Consider the following 19,524-nt stretch of genomic DNA (forward strand, 5'->3'; position numbering starts at 1 on the left):
ACATGCATTGATCCTACATTACACAGTTACTGACCTAGTTCTAGATTTTACTTCAACTTTTATCTGGAACTAAAGACTGTTATTAATGTCAATAATGACCATAAACCCTTGAAGGTTTTAAATCCATAATTAGTTCAGATTCATTGCTTCATGTTGGCTTGAACCCCAGCCATAACTTCAGATTTCACTATGCCAGTCTCAGAAATATGATTGATAATGTGATCTCCGTCAACTAAAACTCCAAATTAGTCTCACTTTTTTCTTCTAGATCTGGCTTTATCCTAAATAGCCAATCTTCTTTCACTTCCATATGTAAATTTCAAATCAGTTCTAAGTCTAGTCTTAAGGCTAGACCTTGAAGAAATTATAACTAGATATCTGGTCTGACAGTAAGCTTTGTTTAAGCTCAAAGACCCCTGCTAAAAATGCAGAAACGTGCAGAAACACCTCCTTTTTGCCTGATCTAAGTCAATCATGATGAAAGTTGTCTATTTGTTGTCTCTAAATTCTGTTTTTTTTTATAGAACTAAGCATAACTTGTGGGTCCCTCTAAGCAGCAGCATTAAGTCAAGCTTGATGGACACTTCTAAATCCAACAATAATTTGTGGTCTCAGCTTCATGTTGACCCTCTGAAGTTAACCTTTATGGCAAAGATAAATCAGATTTAAGCTCTGTCCTGAGTACATCACTAGGAAGAAAGCATCAAATGTTCAAGAATTAACTATATTAAGTTAAACACGCCATGCAAACCTTTATGGCAAAAGACACAATCCAAGCTCAGACATTATGCAGGCTCATCCAACATGGTAGCCTGAATCCAAACCCATAAACCCAGTCATAGATATTCCCAAATCCTACAGAGTTCATAATAAAAACTAAGCCTACAACCTGTTTCAGACAGGCAATTTACCAAAGCTTTACCAGCCCTTATTTGCAGCAGTCCTAAGGCCCATATCAACCAGCCCATCCTTGCCCAGACTACATTCCTTGGCTAATATAGAATTTAATCCAAACTTTAAAGTTAGGTTAGTGATTTCAGTTAAACCATAGCCCAAAACTATTCATACAAAAGCCTGTTACTTATAACCTGGAGCATATTGAACTGAAAACAAATTCTAATCTACCCTCAGTTTTTAAAAGCAGGTTCAGCCTCCTGAACTATGCTGATCTAATCACTAGCATGCAGCCTCCACCCTTTTATGTTTTGCTTGATGGCCAGTTTTACTTATAGCATAGTAATGCTGGTGGTATGGGATGCCCAGCCTGTAGCAGTACAATATGTACTGTCTACAGGTATGGCATTAATAACCTGTATTGTTTCTTTAGTGTCAAATATCTGCTTTTCTAAGACTGATAACATCTCTACAGGTTTTCTCCAAGTGCTCTAAGAGTGGGGATTTGTTTGTGCCACTGCTTATTGATCCATAAGCCTAAAGTTCCCTCAGTCCTGACCCCATACTGAGGGGAAAAAATACTGTGCTGCGTCATACAAAACATCTGTTCCTACCCCTTCCAATAGTGTGCAGCAGGCATGAGGTTCTGCTAGATGGCTCTGCACCAAAGACTCCCCTCCTCCCAGTGACCAACAATCACTTACATACAAGATGGAGACAGGGTGCTGATCTGACCAGTGATTTGGCGTGTGGTATGACAGAACAATACACAGGTTCACCTTTTGCAAGTTATTTCACAGTGCTTTCACTGCACATTTAAAGGTAAAAGCCAACTTTCTCGCTAATTCTGAGTTTGGAGCAATATTCCCATGGTCCTAATTACCTTCAGGGTCAAAGAACTGCACCCCTCTTCCAGCACAAATTCTGCACAATGAGGGCATGGGCTCATGGCACACAAGACAATTAGTTCATCTCCAATATTGCTTCATTTGGTTGACACAATTTGTAATACAATTTGATACAATTGTAATTACAATTTCTAAAAATACAAATTGTAATTTGTAATCTCTATTACAAATTACTTTTACTTTAGAAGTGGAAGCAAAATTGACTTGCTCACCCACCTCTTTTGCCTTTCCTAGCACTAGTTCAGAGTAATTGATACCGACAAATAGATCAAAAGGATTTGTCATGTTTCTTTCTCAAAAAAAAAAAAAACAAACAGGTTTTGTTTTTTCCTTTAGGCAAGATTCATTTGACACTGATTGTACTCAATAAGTACAATCTTTAACAGAGATTTCCAGGCATGTATATATTAAAACTAATGTATTAATCGATCCACAGAAATGCAATTGAACTTACTAATACGAAACCACTGAACAGTGACTCCATTAATTCTTCATATAATTTACTGTAATGCTGTTACAACACAAAAGATAAAAATCTTCCCATGGGCTATACACAAAGCTATGAGTTATTTTATTTTATACAGACAAATGTACTGAATTCATCAAACCATTTATTTGATTGAACTAATGGGTCATAAAATAGAAATTTCTCATTTGGTTTTGCTAGTTACAATTATGATGGGTTTGTTTTGTTCTGCAGCACTGAGAGCATTCTCTCAACTGGATATTTGAATATTACAATATTTTTATTGCTCTTTGCTCTTGACAATGAACTGCAATTTCCAACAGTGTGATACTTTATGCAACTTTGTGTTCTGCAGACTTCTGGAGAATCTGCACATGTAATGACATATGATCATATCTTATCTCAGATGATGTGCAGACACAGTAATTTATTGGGGGGGAGCCCAAAAAAATCCAACAAATGCCAGTGCAAAATGGTTCACATAACAACAAGAAAATTACTGGAAATTGTGCATATAAATCCATACCCCATTTGAGAAATTATGTACACAGAGTTCTTTTTATGTAGAGCCTAATGGACTAAGACCCTGTCTGCTAGTGATTGCCTACTTTCTCTAAATTCTACATATTCCCCTCACATACATTCAACAGCCTGGAAGTTTTGACCTTAAATTACTTATTTGTGCCATGTCACTGGTTAGCTGAGGGAGCCAAGGACCTCAGGATAGTGGCATATCCCTTGCTTTAGTGGCATATCCCTTACCTTTGTACTCCCCATCTTAACTCCTTGGAACAGGAGGTATCTCCTCTCCTGTCACTGACTATGGAGGTCACCTGCATACATAGGGAGGGAACCTGACTTTTACAGGACTAATTTTAGGACAAAATACATCCCAAACAGTCATGAAGAAAGAACTCTTTTGCAGTACTTCATTTGCTACAAAGCTTTGTCCAGTAAATATTGAACAATATGTGTTACCATTACATCTCATCATGATTTTTTTCTTGCACTGTTATGGTACTTTTGGTCACAGCCTAAGTCTTCATCCTGAATTAGGAAGCAATTGAGCTGAAGTCTTCCACTTCTCAATTACTGAACTATGGTGTCTTTTTTCTACATAAAGTGTTTCATATCCAGAATTATTCACAACCTAGTCCAGTCAATGTTTTTGATTGCTTTTCTGCAGATTTCTCATGATAGAGAGATACTGAAGGAAGTTTTACAGAATTAGAAAGAAAAACTGCATCCTGGTATCATCCATTTTCCTTCACCAAAAATGCACTTTTCTTCAATTCCACAATATTCAGCATATATTTAATGGACTGAATGGGTCATGGATTTAAATCCAAACCCGAATCTGGTGTTGGGATAATCTGAGTATAAAATAACACCTGCTATTTCATGAATGCATAGCAAGAAGTTTGTTTTGTGTGTTCTCTTCTCTGTCCTCTCTAACACCACTAGAGAATATTCTCGGCTTCTCCAGAACCATAAACAAATGTGTGTTTGTGCACGGATTATCATGGCATCTGTAAAACACTTCTAAAAATTAAAATAGCTATTGAAGGGTTGAAAAATTTTTTAATAATCTTTATTACTTTCAGTCTCAGTTTACACAGTTTCCCTAAATCAGTGAAAGCTGATGAACCTATTTTTATGGATTTCCATCAGAAAAACATCTGGGCTCGTACCAGAGGTAATTCTGAAATCTCATGACATTTAGTGGCATAGTTTCATTTCCTTCAGTTATCCAGCTACAGTAGCAGGCTACTGCAGTTACTTAACTTATGATATTTGCATGTTTTGTTGGTTTTATTTTAAGAGGAAAAGAAATAAAATCTCCATAATATGTTTTATTTATTTCCTGAGGACTTTCACTTACACAAGTAGGCACTAAACATTTGAAATTGACTTTCCAGAGCACAACAGTAAAAAAACTTTAGAGTTTGGCTTAGTTTCATTTAAAACAGTAAAACTGACCTTGTAAACATTTCCATAGGAGGTAGGATACATACATTTGACAATCTGTCAAATATGAGAAAGTAAACAGTTACTCTGTGGTCCTAATAAATAATGAGCAACACAGACATTAAATAAACATTTTATATATATAAAAAAAGATATACGTGAAAGACTAAAATAGCATTTTTAATAAATTAGGAATAGATGTAATAATTTCTTTACAACTTATTCTTGCATGCAAGAATCACTGTCTCTTTCTGCTTACCCTGAATTTCTGACTGAAAATCTGTAGTGGTGAGAACAATCCTGAGAGATTCATAAGCAGGACCCAATCTAAATATCGCTATTTCTTGTGTGTGCAGGGCTGATAACATTGCTAAAATGGCTTCTTTAACACTATATGTACTATTTTTATCTTCCACCAACTTGGATGGGGATTATCATCATAGCCTTAATGTCTGGGATTGGAAAGAAAGCTTAGGGCACAGACATGTCTCTCTCAGTTAGGTTCCTCCAGCAGCTGCTCCCATGAAGACAGTGTTGATTGGTGGTAAAGATGGCACCATATCTCTGCTTGGTGGGGCATGGACCTCCAGATTTTCCTGGGAAGGGAACTGACCAGATGTTCCATACATACACTGTGATGAAGATGTGGTTTGCAAGTTTGAAGCTGTGAGGAGAAAAGGTTACCATCACTGCAAGTTTTCAATTTATTGAATTCAACAGAAATCACAATCATCACAATCCAATTTCGTTTGATGGAAACGCCTATCTACGAGGTACATCACCTGACAGACAAAAATATCTGATGTTCTGTGCAGGATTAACAGGTAAGCAGTAGGTAGATGTAATCTTGTCTAGAAATAAAATGCTATAGTTCATGTCTTCCATGCAACCCCTTTTGGAATGTGAGACCAAACTTGGCTGCTATTTGTTTAAGACATATACCAAAATAAACCCTTCGGATTGGGTATTTCTGCCTAAAATTCACTGTCATTGGGAGCTTTGCCTATTACACAGTTGTTAAAGCATAGAATGGGGGACCAGAGCACGGGAAGCATATACTGAGACACCCCTGACCCAGGATTCATTTGATCTATTTGACAGTGAGCATCTCCAAGAGACCCTAGAAAACCCAGTCTATTATTAGTTAACTTAATAATCAGAAAGTGCTTCCTAATACACATTTTTATGCAACTCAGGCCAATCATTCCACTGCTCCTGGACAACAGATTATAGACCTCAAAGCAAATTTATTAAACTCAGTTTTAAGGAAAACTCATCCTAAGTACCAAGCTGCTTCATCTCTATGTTGCATTTCATATATTGTGTATGTGAGCTACAATTAAACACTCAGCATTTGATAGGATACTAAAAGTTCACATCTGCTCCTCAGTTGTTGGCTGTACTTACGCATAGGGGTCCGGCAGACAATTGAAGGTGAAGACTCTGAGTAGCAGGAGCCTGTTTGTTTTCTTCTGCTGTCATCCAAGATATTGAGTGGATCATGTACATCACTGTAGGATGGCAGTGGCCGAATGCTGCTGACACTGCTGATTACAGAAACGTGTTGGTCCACCATTGTTCCAAGTCTGTGAGATTCTGAATAGTTTATGCTGTTTCCATAATATCCTAATTGAAGATTAAAAAAAAAGAAGATGAATGGAATGACTGGGTAGTGTATGAGCCTGTGATAACCTTGGAAAAACAGTACTTGTTACTGGATGAAGCTCTTCACAATAAGATTATTTATATACACACACAGCTCAGGAAAATAAGCAGCATATGTAAAGATGACCCAAAAGAGAGGTGGTAACAAGGAAACCAAAATATGATAAGGGTTCAGTCATGTCTTCAGTTTCTTTCCTTCTAAGTTCAGAATCAAACATAGCTTGCCTTAAGAGACACCACGGGGAGTCATAAGCACAGTTCAGTGCTTCCTTCTGAAGCTTATGATGAAGGAAAGCATACATGGAAAGAAAATCTGCAGGGTAATATGTACTCCCTGCATAGACAAATCCATATGAAAGTAACATTTCCACTGTGCCTTTCCTCCAGAAGAGGGAGGTGTTTTTCTGACTATACCTCTGAAGCAGTAATTTTACATTTGAAGTATGAGAAATGAGAGGGACAAAGTCCCAAACTATTGCTAGTGCACATTTTTATACTTCTTTCCACCCTGCAACTCAAACGATCCATTATGCTGATCCCTGAGGTAAGCTATCTTGTGTCTGCTCTGTTTCACAGCAAACGTTTTGGGGGCTTTTCAAGAGATTGTTAAACCATAAGATCATCCTGGTTTTGCTTCCTTTGTGCAAGATTTGGTGATGATACCAAAGGAAGATTACATAGGGCAGCAGATGCATTTGAGGTCAACTGAGGATTCACCAGAGGAAAATAAACCCATAAGTAGCTTATTAAGATGCTTTACAATATCTGTGTGTTATCAGAGAAGTGGAAAACAGGAATGTAAAAATAAAAGCTGAAATGCATCTTCCACAGAAAAAAAAAAGGCAGAGAAAAAGTGTTTTACTTCATCAATGAAAGAAAAACAAAAGGAAAAAGAAAATATGTATTAATACCATTGGAAGCGTTAGCAGGATAAGCTGATCCTGGACATGTAGACACTGAGTTGTTCAAGAAATTGAAACTCCCGCTATTCAGAAACTGCATATTGTGTGTGTCCTGAGACATGTTGGAGGGACAATAGCTGGAAGGGGATCTGGCATTGTAGGGAGACACAGCACAACTGTTGCTGAAGTAGTCTCTGGAGAACTGCTGTTCACTCAAGGCATTGAATCGGCTGGGCTCTGCTCTGTGGTCGTAAACTCCTGAAGTGGAATGGGCCTGTGTCCTGAACATAGCCTGGTAATTGGAATTGTTTCCATAGTAATTCTGATTAGTCTGTGACAGAGTCTGATAAAGGGGTTCTGAGTAGGAAGAGCACTGTGAATGTGTCGATAACATGGGATCTACACTGGGAGGTCTCACAGCCATTGGCCCCTGGTTGATAACACTTCCTCGGCTGGCCATGGCTGGTGAAATGGGTGGAGTCATGAGGTGACCAGTGCTTTGAGACAGCTCCATTTGATCTGGAATAAATAAACATTAACTGTGATTAGTGTCCATACCTCAGTACTGCTGTTAAGACACAAACCATCTAATGAAGGGCAGATTATCATTTGAAACCTTTACAAAAGATATGCACTGCCCCCCCACCTATATAATTCACAGCTCTTATTTCATGGCTTCAGGGTATAAAACTTCTCCCTTTCATTTTCCAGATTTGAGGTGTCACATTCAGTGGGAATTCCCAATAGTTACATTCCTTATGTTCTCCAGGTTTACTGTTCATTCTCTATTCACAAGAACCTCACCAAGCCAAGAGTTCTAAGATAGTTTTACCATTTTTCCAAGAGGAACTACTACTGGCAGGGTAATTACAATTGCTGACTTCTGTAAATCACCACACAAGGTGAGTTCATGAAATGTTGTTTACTGGAGGTCTTCATAAATGCATGTGGTCACTGTTCCTCCTACAGCAACATGTTACCACTAACTGAAAGACTAACAATCAAATTAGGGAAGGAGAAGCTGGAAGAGTTGATACACACCTGTCAGCTGCATACTCTCCCCATCTCCTGTGGTGAAGGGGTTGAGGCCAGAAGGTGCACTGCTGGGCTGGCCAGCTGACAAGGACACGTAGGTTTGCTCTCCTAGGCACTCATTTTTGACTGAAGTGTCACTGGGCAGAGGAGCGGCTTTGTTGCGATTTGCTAGGAAGCAAGAGCTTGGTGATGCAGTGAAGGTGGCTTTGCTTGCATCTGGAAGGGTAAATGAAAACCCTTGTTGGCTGTTATGTTTCCTCAGTGCACACAAGTTACGTTTGTATCATTTTCCCTGACCACAGATCTACATCACACAGTTTCAGCTCCTTACTGAAGCCATTATATTGAAAGTATGAATCAGATTTATTCCCTTGAAGTAAATGTCAACAATGAAGTCAAATAAAGTGCATTAAGGGTGAATCAGGATCGGCATTTCTTCCTAAAGAATGAACAATGGCAACTTTAGAATGCCTGAACTCTCTTTTCATATTGATATCTAGAGAAAAGTAATTGTTATACTCAAGAGTTCTTCAGTTTTTTGCAGACAATTGATAAAGTCAGTTTTGCTGTTCTTCAGAGGAAACCATGATTTTACCTTATGGTTTCAAGTACTTCACCTAAACACACAAGGATAAGGCAACTGTCACACAGGCCAAGTTTTTCTTCTGGAGGCTGAATTGAAAGAAGTGCAGCACTTACTGTCAGACAAATTCTATGCATGTTTCCTGCAGCAAAGTGCAGATTTAGAGTAGCAACAACCAAAAAGTTAAGGATTGACTGCCAGTGCTAATGCCAATAAAAAATAATTCTGCAAGTTTCTGAAGTTTCAATGGATTTTTAATGATTAACTTGACCAAAGTTGATTGGTGGATTATGATTAATGGACCAAAACTTGATTCAAATCAATCTTCATTCTTTTTATAGCAAAGGACCTGGAACATATAATTTCAAAGTGCCTAACTTTGAAGAAGCCTGGTAGATGGAAAATGCTAAGGATACTGTTTTCAAATAATTTTATTTCTCTTCCATATAGTAATAGTTCAACTACATGGTAAATAGGGCTCCAAACTTGTGTTCCAACTTTGAAAGGATATTTGCACTCTGGTAACATTTAATAGATCCCTGGTTCAAGTTGTAATTACATATTTAAGCTTTGGGGAAAAACCAAACTAGGAATTCCTGCCCTTTCTGCTACTTATACTTCTTTTCACACTTCAATTCATGGCCCTTCAAATGTAAGTCTTTGCTGTATCCAAGATAACTTCAGTGATCCTTAGTATTGACATTCCAACAGAATGTTATTAAGTGAACTGTGGTAGGAAGGTGGGAATGAATTGCTGAGTGAATGATCACAAACTTTTCAGGTGAATTTGACAATGTTGCACATAACCACACCTTCAGGAGAACACAGTAAACTTGCTTCTGCTTGAACAAATACATCAATTTCTAAACATACCAGAGTACATGCAAAAGAAGCAAGCTCTAGTTACCTAAATTCTTCATGTATTTGTCCAGTAGATTCTGGAGTTCTTGTTCTTTGTCATTATTGAACTGTGTCTCCATGGCAAGCAGGATGTACTCATCCAGTAACATGCGGATCAAATGAAAAGAACCTTTTGGAGGAGAAAGAGAGAGAGTAGCTGAGTTATCTTTGTGACCATCTCTCACCACTCCACAAGAAGCCAGTGAAACAAACAAATAATTGTGGACTTTAAATGACCTGGTAAGACCAACAAGGAATAGTGCCTAACTTCTAGCTCTAATCTCTCTTTGCACTGGCCCACCTAGCTCAATTGTTTACTGTCCTGTAGGCTATTTGACCACTAATTACATCAAAGAAAAATACTGATGAAAGTGAGACATGCTTTATACTTGAAGAGAGCACACAGTGGAACTAGATAAGGCTGAAGTCTGCTAGAATGCCTCTGCTCTATTTCTGTTTGCCTTGTGTTAAATAATCAGACAATAACTGGTAAAGTCTTTGACCTTATTGCAAGGATATATCACATTAAAAAAATGTATGTGTCCATCCAGTCATTTCAAATACCCTCTGAATTTTAGATAACAATGTACCTATGACTAAACATATGACATTATGTACTAGAGTTTGTTTCACTTGCTCTGCCATCTTCTCTCTTATATAAGGTTGTTTCTGAGTGTTCCCAAAAATGTAAACATTCCTAAAGATGCATATGTGACCCTTAATTTTTAAAAGCCACAAACTATTAAATCAATCATCTGTTGATTCCAGAATTAAGTGTGTGGTGACTGCCAAATTTCTTTTGCTTTTATTAAAACATATCATGCACAAGAACTTATATACAACAGTATTTGTTTTACCAAACTTATCCACAGGAAAAACCAATAATTTAAATCTTTTGTCTCTTATAATGAGATATGCAATCATTGTCATATTAAAACAAACAAAGCTTCTAGCACTTAAGTATCAAAGCAGTATCAAAACAGCAAGTCAAAAGAAAAATACCATTTACAAACAACCTTATGACACAGGTTACCAGCAAAAAATATTGCTATCATTTACTGTGAAATATTAGTTTGAAAAATACATCAAACAGTATTTGTGGCTTTGATCAAAGAATTTTTAGATTAGGATGTGTTCCTCAGAAGAGGAAACAGTGGAAAGCTGGTAAGTGCTTAAATAGATGTACAAAATATGAGTGTTTTTATAAAGCTCAGGTACCAAAACTTGATGCATTGTTTAGAGTTAGGTTATGCATGACTCGAGCACCAAAAAAGCTCCATTTCAGAAGGAAGTCCTGAGCTCTCTTCTTTAAAGACCTCCCATTTTGCTTGCTTGCCTGAAAGAGAACAGTAAAATACTGTTAGGTATGCTCACTTGCTTTCTGCCAACAGGAGAGAAGAATTGAATATCCTTGAGAGATCAAGGACTCCTTAACTCAGGCTGATGTGGCAGAGTGAATCAAGCTGCCTGATTCAAATTATCTCCCTGCTCTGTGACCTAACTTGGTAAAACAGCACCATTCTCTCCTTCCAGTGCAATCACAGAATGTTGTCTGTCAATGTCAGATGAAGGAAACTGCTTACTGCTTGGGCCCTGATGGGACATAAATTACTCCATAGTCTAGTACTAAAGGTGCCAAGTTGTTCTGTAACTATGCAGGTGAGGGAGGGAGGGAGGGAGGGAGGGAGGGAGGGAGGGAGGGAGGGAGGGAGGGAGGGAGGGAGGGAGGGAGGGAGGAAGGAAGGAAGGAAGGAAGGAAGGAAGGAAGGAAGGAAGGAAGGAAGGAAGGAAGGAAGGAAGGAAGGAAGGAAGGAAGGAAGGAAGGAAGGAAGGAAGGAAGGAAGGAAGGAAGGAAGGAAGGAAGGAAGGAAGGAAGGAAGGAAGGAAGGAAGGAAGGAAGGAAGGAAGGAAGGAAGGAAGGAAGGAAGGAAGGAAGGAAGGAAGGAAGGAAGGAAGGAAGGAAGGAAGGAAGGAAGGAAGGAAGGAAGGAAGGAAGGAAGGAAGGAAGGAAGGAAGGAAGGTCCCACCCTCTGAGACTGTTATTCCATAATAAAGGGGAATAGAAATTAGTCTTTGAACTCTAATTTAATCTGTGTAACACTGGTCAGAATTTATCTTACAGAATGGTATGATACCATCATGATGATCAAAGTGATGCTTTTAATACTGCTCATTTCATACTTTGCTTTGGCAGTGATTTGTTTGTGTGGCAACATGAATGCCCTGTGACTTTCTCACACAGCAGGCAGAAAGAAGCTGTTGTGTGAGTTTGACAGTAGCCACACTTTAGCATGAACAGAAGGCAAACAGCAGTGGAAGGATTATGTGTTCTGTAAATTATTAGCTTCTGCTCAAGTTGACCTAGCTTCATATCAAAACTTGTTGGTACTTCTTCCCTTAAGTACATGAAAGCAATGCTAGGAAGCATAATCATTAGCTTTAATAATATGGTATCACATAGTAGATGCTGAATGGAAAATTGCTTCACCTTTTCTGCCTGCTTTGCTTATCAGAATTGTCTTCTAAATTGTGGAATGAAATTTAGACTCCAGTCTAAAATGATTGAGATTACTCAGCTTCAATGGGATTTTTTTTGCCTGGGAGATTTCTCTGTGTGAGGACTTTGGCTCTGCTGCCCTGAGTAATCCAAAGCTCCTCACTGTGCTGCTCATGTGTCAGCAATTGTTAGGAAACTCAGCGTACTTTAAAAAGAAAGAAATTATCACTGCCTCCACTGAAATTTGGGAAAACAGGCAAAGAAAGGAAAAAGGGCATGCCTATGGTTTTCCTGTAAGTGGCAGTCTCTCTTCTGCCAGCCAGTTGATGCTAACTGTATAATCTCATCCTTTTGCACCCATCCATATCAAGATCCTACCTAAAATGATGAATAAGTTATTGCATTTTCAGTTTAAAAAAGTCTGATGAGAAGACCAGTGTTCAGCTATTAGCCAACAAAATGTAACACCTTATTCTACTAGTTTACAGTAATTACAGACACAAATTGGGTAAATTTATTTTACTTAGCTATAAGAAAAAATCCTTTCTTTTGTTCTGAGCTGTAGTTTATTAATCCCTACACAACTACATATATTTAAAATACTTGTGATGAAAATGCATCTTGGTAATTGGAGATGGGAAGGGAATCCCATAAAAACCATCAATTACTGAGTTAAGCACCTTCCAAAGCTACAAAACTGTATCTTCCATCCTGAAATGTAGAAATCCTTCAGGAGGCTAGCTACTTCTGAATCCACCTGCTGCAGTAACCACTTAAATGCCATGGGAGAGAGAATTGCTTCTCTAAGAAACAAGTTTTGCTCACCTTACTCAGAGCAATCCCCCTGCGATTCTGCAGGCACACATAAGGTCACAGGGTTTCTGTCATGTACAGTTTGTGAAAGGGCTGACTTTAGTGTCTTAGCTACAATACCTCCTAGTTTGTCACACATGTAAGACTGCTCAGCATGATTAATTTGGACTAATATCACAGGAACCTTTGACACCAAATTACAAACTTCCCTGTCACAGTAAAGGAGATAGGAGCAAAGATGAAAATTCCTTGTGGAAAATCAATGGGACTGCATAAGGAGTTAGGGGAGTAAGATTTGGTCTGGAGTCAGGCAGAACATTTGAAAGGTACCTTGATAACCCTTTGCTCAACCACAGTATCCAACCATTCAATAAATGATTCCACAGTGGCATTCTTCTTTAGGAGGTCCTTCAGTTCTTGGAACACTGTAATAGAGTCATCTACCATGTAAAAAGGAGAACATATCATTGCACTCTATTCTGAACATGAGAAAAAGCCACTCACCAGCCATATGACAATATTGTAGCATGGAAAGGAAAATCAAAGAATTAGAGCAGTAAAGAAATAAGTAATTCCCCAGCAAAGCAAGCACACATACATCCATCACACATATGCATTTTAATTACCTAAGCATTACAATGATACAGGTTGTAAGACAATATGGTTTTATAAGAAAATAAAAGCAAAAGAAGATTATTGTATTTTTCATTCCTTTGAAGATTCAATCTTGCAAACCTTTCTAGTACTACACTTGCATAAAGCTTTCTCTGTAATATTACAGATCTGCAGTGTTTTATGTTTCTTTCATATTTTACAAGTTTCTCACAATAGGATATAAAGTTATTTTCCTAAATTCCCATTTTCAAAAAAGTGCCTGAACGACCAGCTATTTCTCTTCTTATTTTCTTTTTTAACCAATGTGAAAGAAGACAAAGAATAAAATAAAAAATAACTACACAAAACATGGGATAGGGGCAACTCAAATGAAAATATGAATAGGATTGTGAATCATTAAAGAGAACAACCTTTCATAATCAAAGTAATAATAGTTACAGGACAACACATTGCTATTCCTTTCAGCTCTTGAAGCCCTGATCAACATGACTCCTATGACAAAGTTCTCTTTTTAACAGAGAAAATGACTATATCTATTTTTCAACAATGTATATGAAAAATTACTACCTCAAAATTTATACTTCTCTCTATTTTGTGTATGAAAATAGCTGCTACACTAAATAGAAAATTAACTATATTTTTCAAGCTCAACTTTCAGAAGAAAATATGATTAAATAAAAAAAAGTAAACTAGTTCAAATATCCATTACATTAGGCCAAAATGAAATGGAATTTCAGACAAACCTTTCAATAACTGATCTGTTCAATACCCCCACATAGGATAGGGCCAAGTTTCAAAAGAGGTTTGCAACTGACATGTAAATGAATTTTTCATCAACCACCCAAAGTCATCTAGCTGAGATAACTTTCCAGCACAAGCTTCTGTTCTTGTAGGACATGCTAGGGCAACTAATTGGTTTTCTTAACCTACTGAAGTTTATGGTGAACTAGATTCGAGAAAGCAGAGTCTATGAGTGCCCTGTCTCAGTCAGCCCAAGTAGACTGGTGTGGCATGGAATGAAAGAAGGTACTTTCAATGGTAAAAATACACCACCATGGACTTACATTCACTGTAAACTTCCCCATCAGAGTCTGTGCTCCCTGAAACTGCAAGGAGGGCCTGAGAACCAATACTATTCAAATCAACTTTTTCAATATCCGACACCATAGAATTCACCACGTGCTGATCAAATAGAGCTGGCCGAGCAATCTGCAAGAGAAAGCAAGGTAAAATGCTGAGACCCTGCTGTAGTTTTGCCCCAGCTGGCAGCTCAGCACCACACAGCCACTCACTCACTCCATACCCTGCCAAGGGATGGGGGAGAGAATTAAAGAATAAAAGTAAGAAAACTTTTTGGTAATGTTAAAACCAGTTTGATATTTTTTTAAAGAAATAATAAAAATAACAACAACAATAATAATTGAAAAGTTTAAAAGAAACACTAAAAAACAACAATTAAAACAATTTCTCACTACCAACTGACCAATGCCCAGCCAGGTCCCTGAGCAGTGATCCCCTATCAAATTTCTCCCCAGTTTTATTGTTGATTTGTGGTAAGGAATATCCTTATCCTTGTCCCAGCTATGTCGCCTGCTAGATTTTTGTGCACCTCCAACTTACTAGCTTACTTGCAACTTACCTGCTCGCAATGTGGTGTAAGAAGCAGAAAAGACCTTGGCTGTGTGTAAGCACTGCTCAACAGTAACTAAAATAGCCCTGAATTATCAATAGTTTCTAGTACAAATCCAAAATATAGACCCATACTATGATGAACAAAATTAACTCTATCCCAGCCAAAACCTGGGGAGCACCCAAAAAACTGCTCAGAGAAGAATCGTATTATGTTTAATTTTATTGTTATGGCTGGGCAGGATCATAACAAGTCAGATGAGATGTTTCCCTTTCATTAGACTCCTGATGCTCTTCTAATGTGCCTTCCTATCAGATTATCTTCACAAGGTCACCTATATACTGCTTTTGTATTTATGAAAGAGAAAAACAGATCAAGATGAATCTCTGGTGTGCCTACAGTTATTCATGAGGACTCCCACCTCAAAGCCCAAGATGCCAGCACAGAAGGAAGTTTCTTGAAAGGCATTGTATCCTTTTGGATAATCTACAAAACCATCACATGGAGGTGACTCCTAATTGCAGATACCTGTATTCTGACAACAAAGCCTTGGAGTCTCCAACTACCTGTCACTCCCATTTCTTCTTTCCACTCAAAACTCAAATAGAAATAGCCATGGACAAGGCAGCGAATCTTTGCTAAGCAAGAAGGATCATCCAGTATTTTTCCAATTAGGTACTAAACAAAATACACAAATATTCCACTTGATTGTTTTATTGAAAATAGTTCCCGTGGTGGCAGTTCATTATAACCATGCTCCTTGCTCTCTTTTCTGGTACAAAAGTTTGAAGTTCTGGTCAGATCTATTTATGGTCACTTTCTAATTTCATGGTAAAAACTACAAGATTTAAGTCTTCCATGGCTGAAGGTCAACCTTGAAAAAATAATGCATTGTATCTCATAGCCAGAAAGGTACAATGACTACAACTGACACATTTTTGAATGTATAATCTTTTTCTGTTTACCTGTGCTAGGTGTAGGAATGATGTCTGTCGTTTCAGGGAGGAAACAAATCTTCGTGCAATAGGCAATTTCTTATCTATCAGGCTTTCTGGTAGATTTTCCAAAGAGGAAGCAACCCACTGTTCCCAGTTTTTTGCAAAACTTCTTATATCTGCCAGTAAACTATAAGGGAAACAAAAAGTGATTTAGAGAATCACCTATAAAAATTGTGTGGCATTAGCTTAAATAATTGGGTTTCAATCTAGGGCTAACAGACTTCTGAACATATCTGGACATTCCTCCTGAGGTGTTACCAAAAGAAACAGGAAATGATCAATTACTGATCTATATATTGACTACGTATTGATACATACCTCCTCTGGGAAAAACTGTGGGCCAATTGGGACAACAAAATGCTATCCAGTATTTGAAGCTGCTCTATAGCTGCCCTCAGAGCTGACACTATTTTGCCATACATACTCTAGTGCTCTAAAAATGAGCATAAATACAGTGAGAAAATTTCTCTAGAATATAGAATTACTGGTATTTATCTCGAATATGCCTAAAAATCAGAATGTACCGTGATTATTTTCAAATACCTACCTTTCTGGCATTTCTTGCATTGTTGCAGGGATGAGTACATCTGTAAGAACCTTCAAAAAGTTAACAGAAAATGACATCATGCTTCTACTGGCCATTCATTTATTCATTCATTCATGTCTGTCTTGTCTACTTAGATTGCAGAAAATTTACACAGAATGAAGCCATTCAACTTACTGTCTAGATATTTATATGCCTGGATTTTTCCAATCACTCTTAGACAGGAACATATGAGACATTCACATACTTATTGTGTATCTTCATAGCAGTAAAATGAGAAAGAAATCAAACAAGACATGCTATCCCCCATGTCTTAAAGGGAAACCAGCAGAAGTGAGATCATAAACACTTTGTCTTTTCTAGCATCACCACGTCTCTGTAAAGCAGATACTCAAAGATCTCCCAAGTCTTTGACTGCTGTTGACTCTCCTTTCTACCAAACTGGACATGGCACTGCAGGCATTCAGAGTTTAGCCATAGAGTTCTCTGTAGCTAAGTGTGGTGTGGAACACTTCTGGCAAAAAAACATCTGGCATACCCCCTAGGAAATATTACTGTGGAGGACAAAGTTGTTAGACAAAATTTCAGAAATCTCCTTTCTCTGTTAATGTAAATAGTTTGATAACAATCTAATGTAATTCCTTATTCCTTCTGTCAGATGTCAAGAATATCTAACATGATTATAGATAAGAAATAATGAGAGACAAAGAAGAGGCAAATAGTAAATTTATGAACTTCAGAGAAATTCGGTCTTAGTCAATTTATAATTTAATGCTCCTCTAGTATTTCTTCTTCTGTCACATTAAATCTATCATAAATAAAGTTAATATTGAATCTACTGAGACAACACATTTAGAGCAGGAAAAACCTCATAAACTCAAGGTACATTATAAACTCTACAAGTAAATGAGGCTTAATGACCCATCTCCTGGGTAGTAATTATGATTCTTACTGCTAATTACCTTTGCTTTACTATGCTAACTAAAACACTTCTTACTTTACAGCTTTTTATGCTTCTAAGAAATACATATTTTCATCTTTTCTGGATCTTCCCCCCATATTTTTGTACAGTAAAGAAAGATTACAATAAGACATCAGAGCTAAAAAGCTTCAAGTCTTTTGCTTTGACTGGCTGGTGTTTACTATTAAACCAATAGTTATTTCTTCTCATCAATATGTGATATAAGATCTGTTAGAAAGACACTTACATGAGAATCCTTTCCTATTTCTATGGCATGTCCTATCAAAGAAACATAAAGTTCTTTACATCTACTAAATAATCATCTGATACGACTTTCCAAATGAAAAACTCAGGAAACTTTGGTGGCATAAATAATTTTTTTCCCCAGCACTCTATAACTTACTCCTGACTTTGCAACACTCCTAAGGGTCACTTAGTTTCAACTTTTTATGTGGTCATGCCATGAGTTAGATCAAAGAATTCATATCGTACAAAAGCTCCACAAAACAAGTATTCCTTGATTTTTTTTATTTAAACCCAGAGCACTTTAGAGTGTAGCAGTTTTGCTGGTACATGTTGCAGCAAGAGAACAGAAATGAAAGGCAGCTGGCAGGAGGGGCAAGAATGCATTGTTCCAGCTTGGTAGCATGAAACCATGGCCTGACATAACCTGTGAGCAGCAGACTGGCATGTGGAATCACCCTACAGATGTGCCACAGACTCTCTTTTCTGGTAGAAATTGCAATATTCTTTTCAGTGACAACAAGGCTTCAGTTTTCATCCAGGATTACCTTAGTCAGCCTTGTCAGTGAGCACATGAGCATTTCTTTTAGCTACACTCAAGCAAGTATGTCAAGGTTTCACTGTTGCTGTGCTGCCCGTGGTCACACACCAGCTGAGCTGAGACTGGAGTTCAGCTCTTACAGGTGCCCATTTTATTTCTTGATTTCAATTATTTCCTTGCTGATTTACAGCAGAAAGCAGCCATGTCACCCTGTCACTATCTATCTTTTTACAGATGCAGAAGCTGTGCTGTGGGTGAGATTATTCATCTAGCTAAATGATTAACTTACCTTATACAGTATTGAGTCACAGACACAGAAAATGTCAATGATGATGGGATTTTCAAGCAGAGGAAGAAGATGGTCAGGCATTCCTTGCCAAAAATGTAATAGGAAATGCTGGATCTAAAGGAATAGGAACCAGGTTCATCATGCTTTCTTGGCTTCCCATGCATATGTACCAAGAGTGTGTGTTCAAACAACCTTACCTCTTCAAAGTTCCCATTAATTGCATTGTCAAGGACACACTGACAGTGTGTTTTGTACATCATGATAAGAGTATCTACCTGTTTTGGAAGAAAGAAATATTAAACAGAGAGTTTCTTTAACAGAGTTTCTTAAATCTTCTTTACTGCTACGGTGATCTAAATTTCTGCTTTGTGTAGCTAGTATTTAAACACATAATATAAACTGTATTGCAATGCATATTTACAAATAGACAGCCTCTATATCCAGAAGCAATGAGGACATCACTCATCTATAGCTTTATCAACAGCTTTATATCATTATTATTCAAGCATTATTTAGGTCATTATTTAAGTCAAGCACTGATGCTGTGGTCAGACATGTAGCATCTGAACCTGTATAAACTGTGAAAATGTGGATAATAAAGTAAGGGAATAGCCAGATTAGTCAGTCAGATGGTAAAGTAAATTCAGCTTTCTGAAGCTAAGATTAATCCCAAAGAGCAGTGCAAGTTAATCATTAGGCTACTATAGGCGTCTATGACTGTTCGGAAACATCATCTAGCTGGACAAATGAGAAAATAGCTGCCAGTCATTTGGTCAAAGTTTAATCACTGCCTCACATGAACTCAGCTTTTAAAAGGAGAACTCCCTTTCATCTCATCAAGCTACTTTATCTGAATGGAGTGTTTCCTTATTTAAAAAAAAAGTAGCAATTTTAAAAATTGTAGCAAATTATAAGACAAGAAATATGCAAACTCATTTAAGGAAGGAAAAGGGCTGGCAAAACCATTCTTTGGTCCTGAGTCACAGAAGGTTTGTTACAGTTTATTAACTTCTCCAGCAAACCACTATCAGATTTCAAATGAACCGGGTTGCATCTTATTGCAATAGGTTCA

General features: G+C 37.6%; 1 protein-coding gene across 1 annotated transcript in view; it reads right to left on the reverse strand.

The window, feature by feature from the left end:
• Nucleotides 1-4,108: 4,108 nt before the first annotated feature.
• Nucleotides 4,109-19,524, reverse strand: part of RFX6 (regulatory factor X6) — a 33,485-nt gene continuing 18,069 nt past the window's right edge. Inside the window, exons 8-19 of the mRNA XM_036380549.1 lie at nucleotides 18,650-18,727; nucleotides 18,453-18,566; nucleotides 16,422-16,471; nucleotides 15,842-16,001; nucleotides 14,311-14,455; nucleotides 12,962-13,071; nucleotides 10,540-10,657; nucleotides 9,329-9,451; nucleotides 7,845-8,054; nucleotides 6,813-7,322; nucleotides 5,644-5,862; nucleotides 4,109-4,900 (exon numbers count right to left, since the gene is read on the reverse strand). Of these exons, the coding sequence (XP_036236442.1) occupies nucleotides 4,734-4,900; nucleotides 5,644-5,862; nucleotides 6,813-7,322; nucleotides 7,845-8,054; nucleotides 9,329-9,451; nucleotides 10,540-10,657; nucleotides 12,962-13,071; nucleotides 14,311-14,455; nucleotides 15,842-16,001; nucleotides 16,422-16,471; nucleotides 18,453-18,566; nucleotides 18,650-18,727 (2,004 nt within the window). The 3' untranslated portion in view covers nucleotides 4,109-4,733. The remainder of the gene's footprint in view (nucleotides 4,901-5,643; nucleotides 5,863-6,812; nucleotides 7,323-7,844; nucleotides 8,055-9,328; nucleotides 9,452-10,539; nucleotides 10,658-12,961; nucleotides 13,072-14,310; nucleotides 14,456-15,841; nucleotides 16,002-16,421; nucleotides 16,472-18,452; nucleotides 18,567-18,649; nucleotides 18,728-19,524) is intronic.

The sequence above is a fragment of the Molothrus ater genome, chromosome 3, assembly GCF_012460135.2.
Source record: "Molothrus ater isolate BHLD 08-10-18 breed brown headed cowbird chromosome 3, BPBGC_Mater_1.1, whole genome shotgun sequence".
NCBI classification, from domain to species: domain Eukaryota; kingdom Metazoa; phylum Chordata; class Aves; order Passeriformes; family Icteridae; genus Molothrus; species Molothrus ater.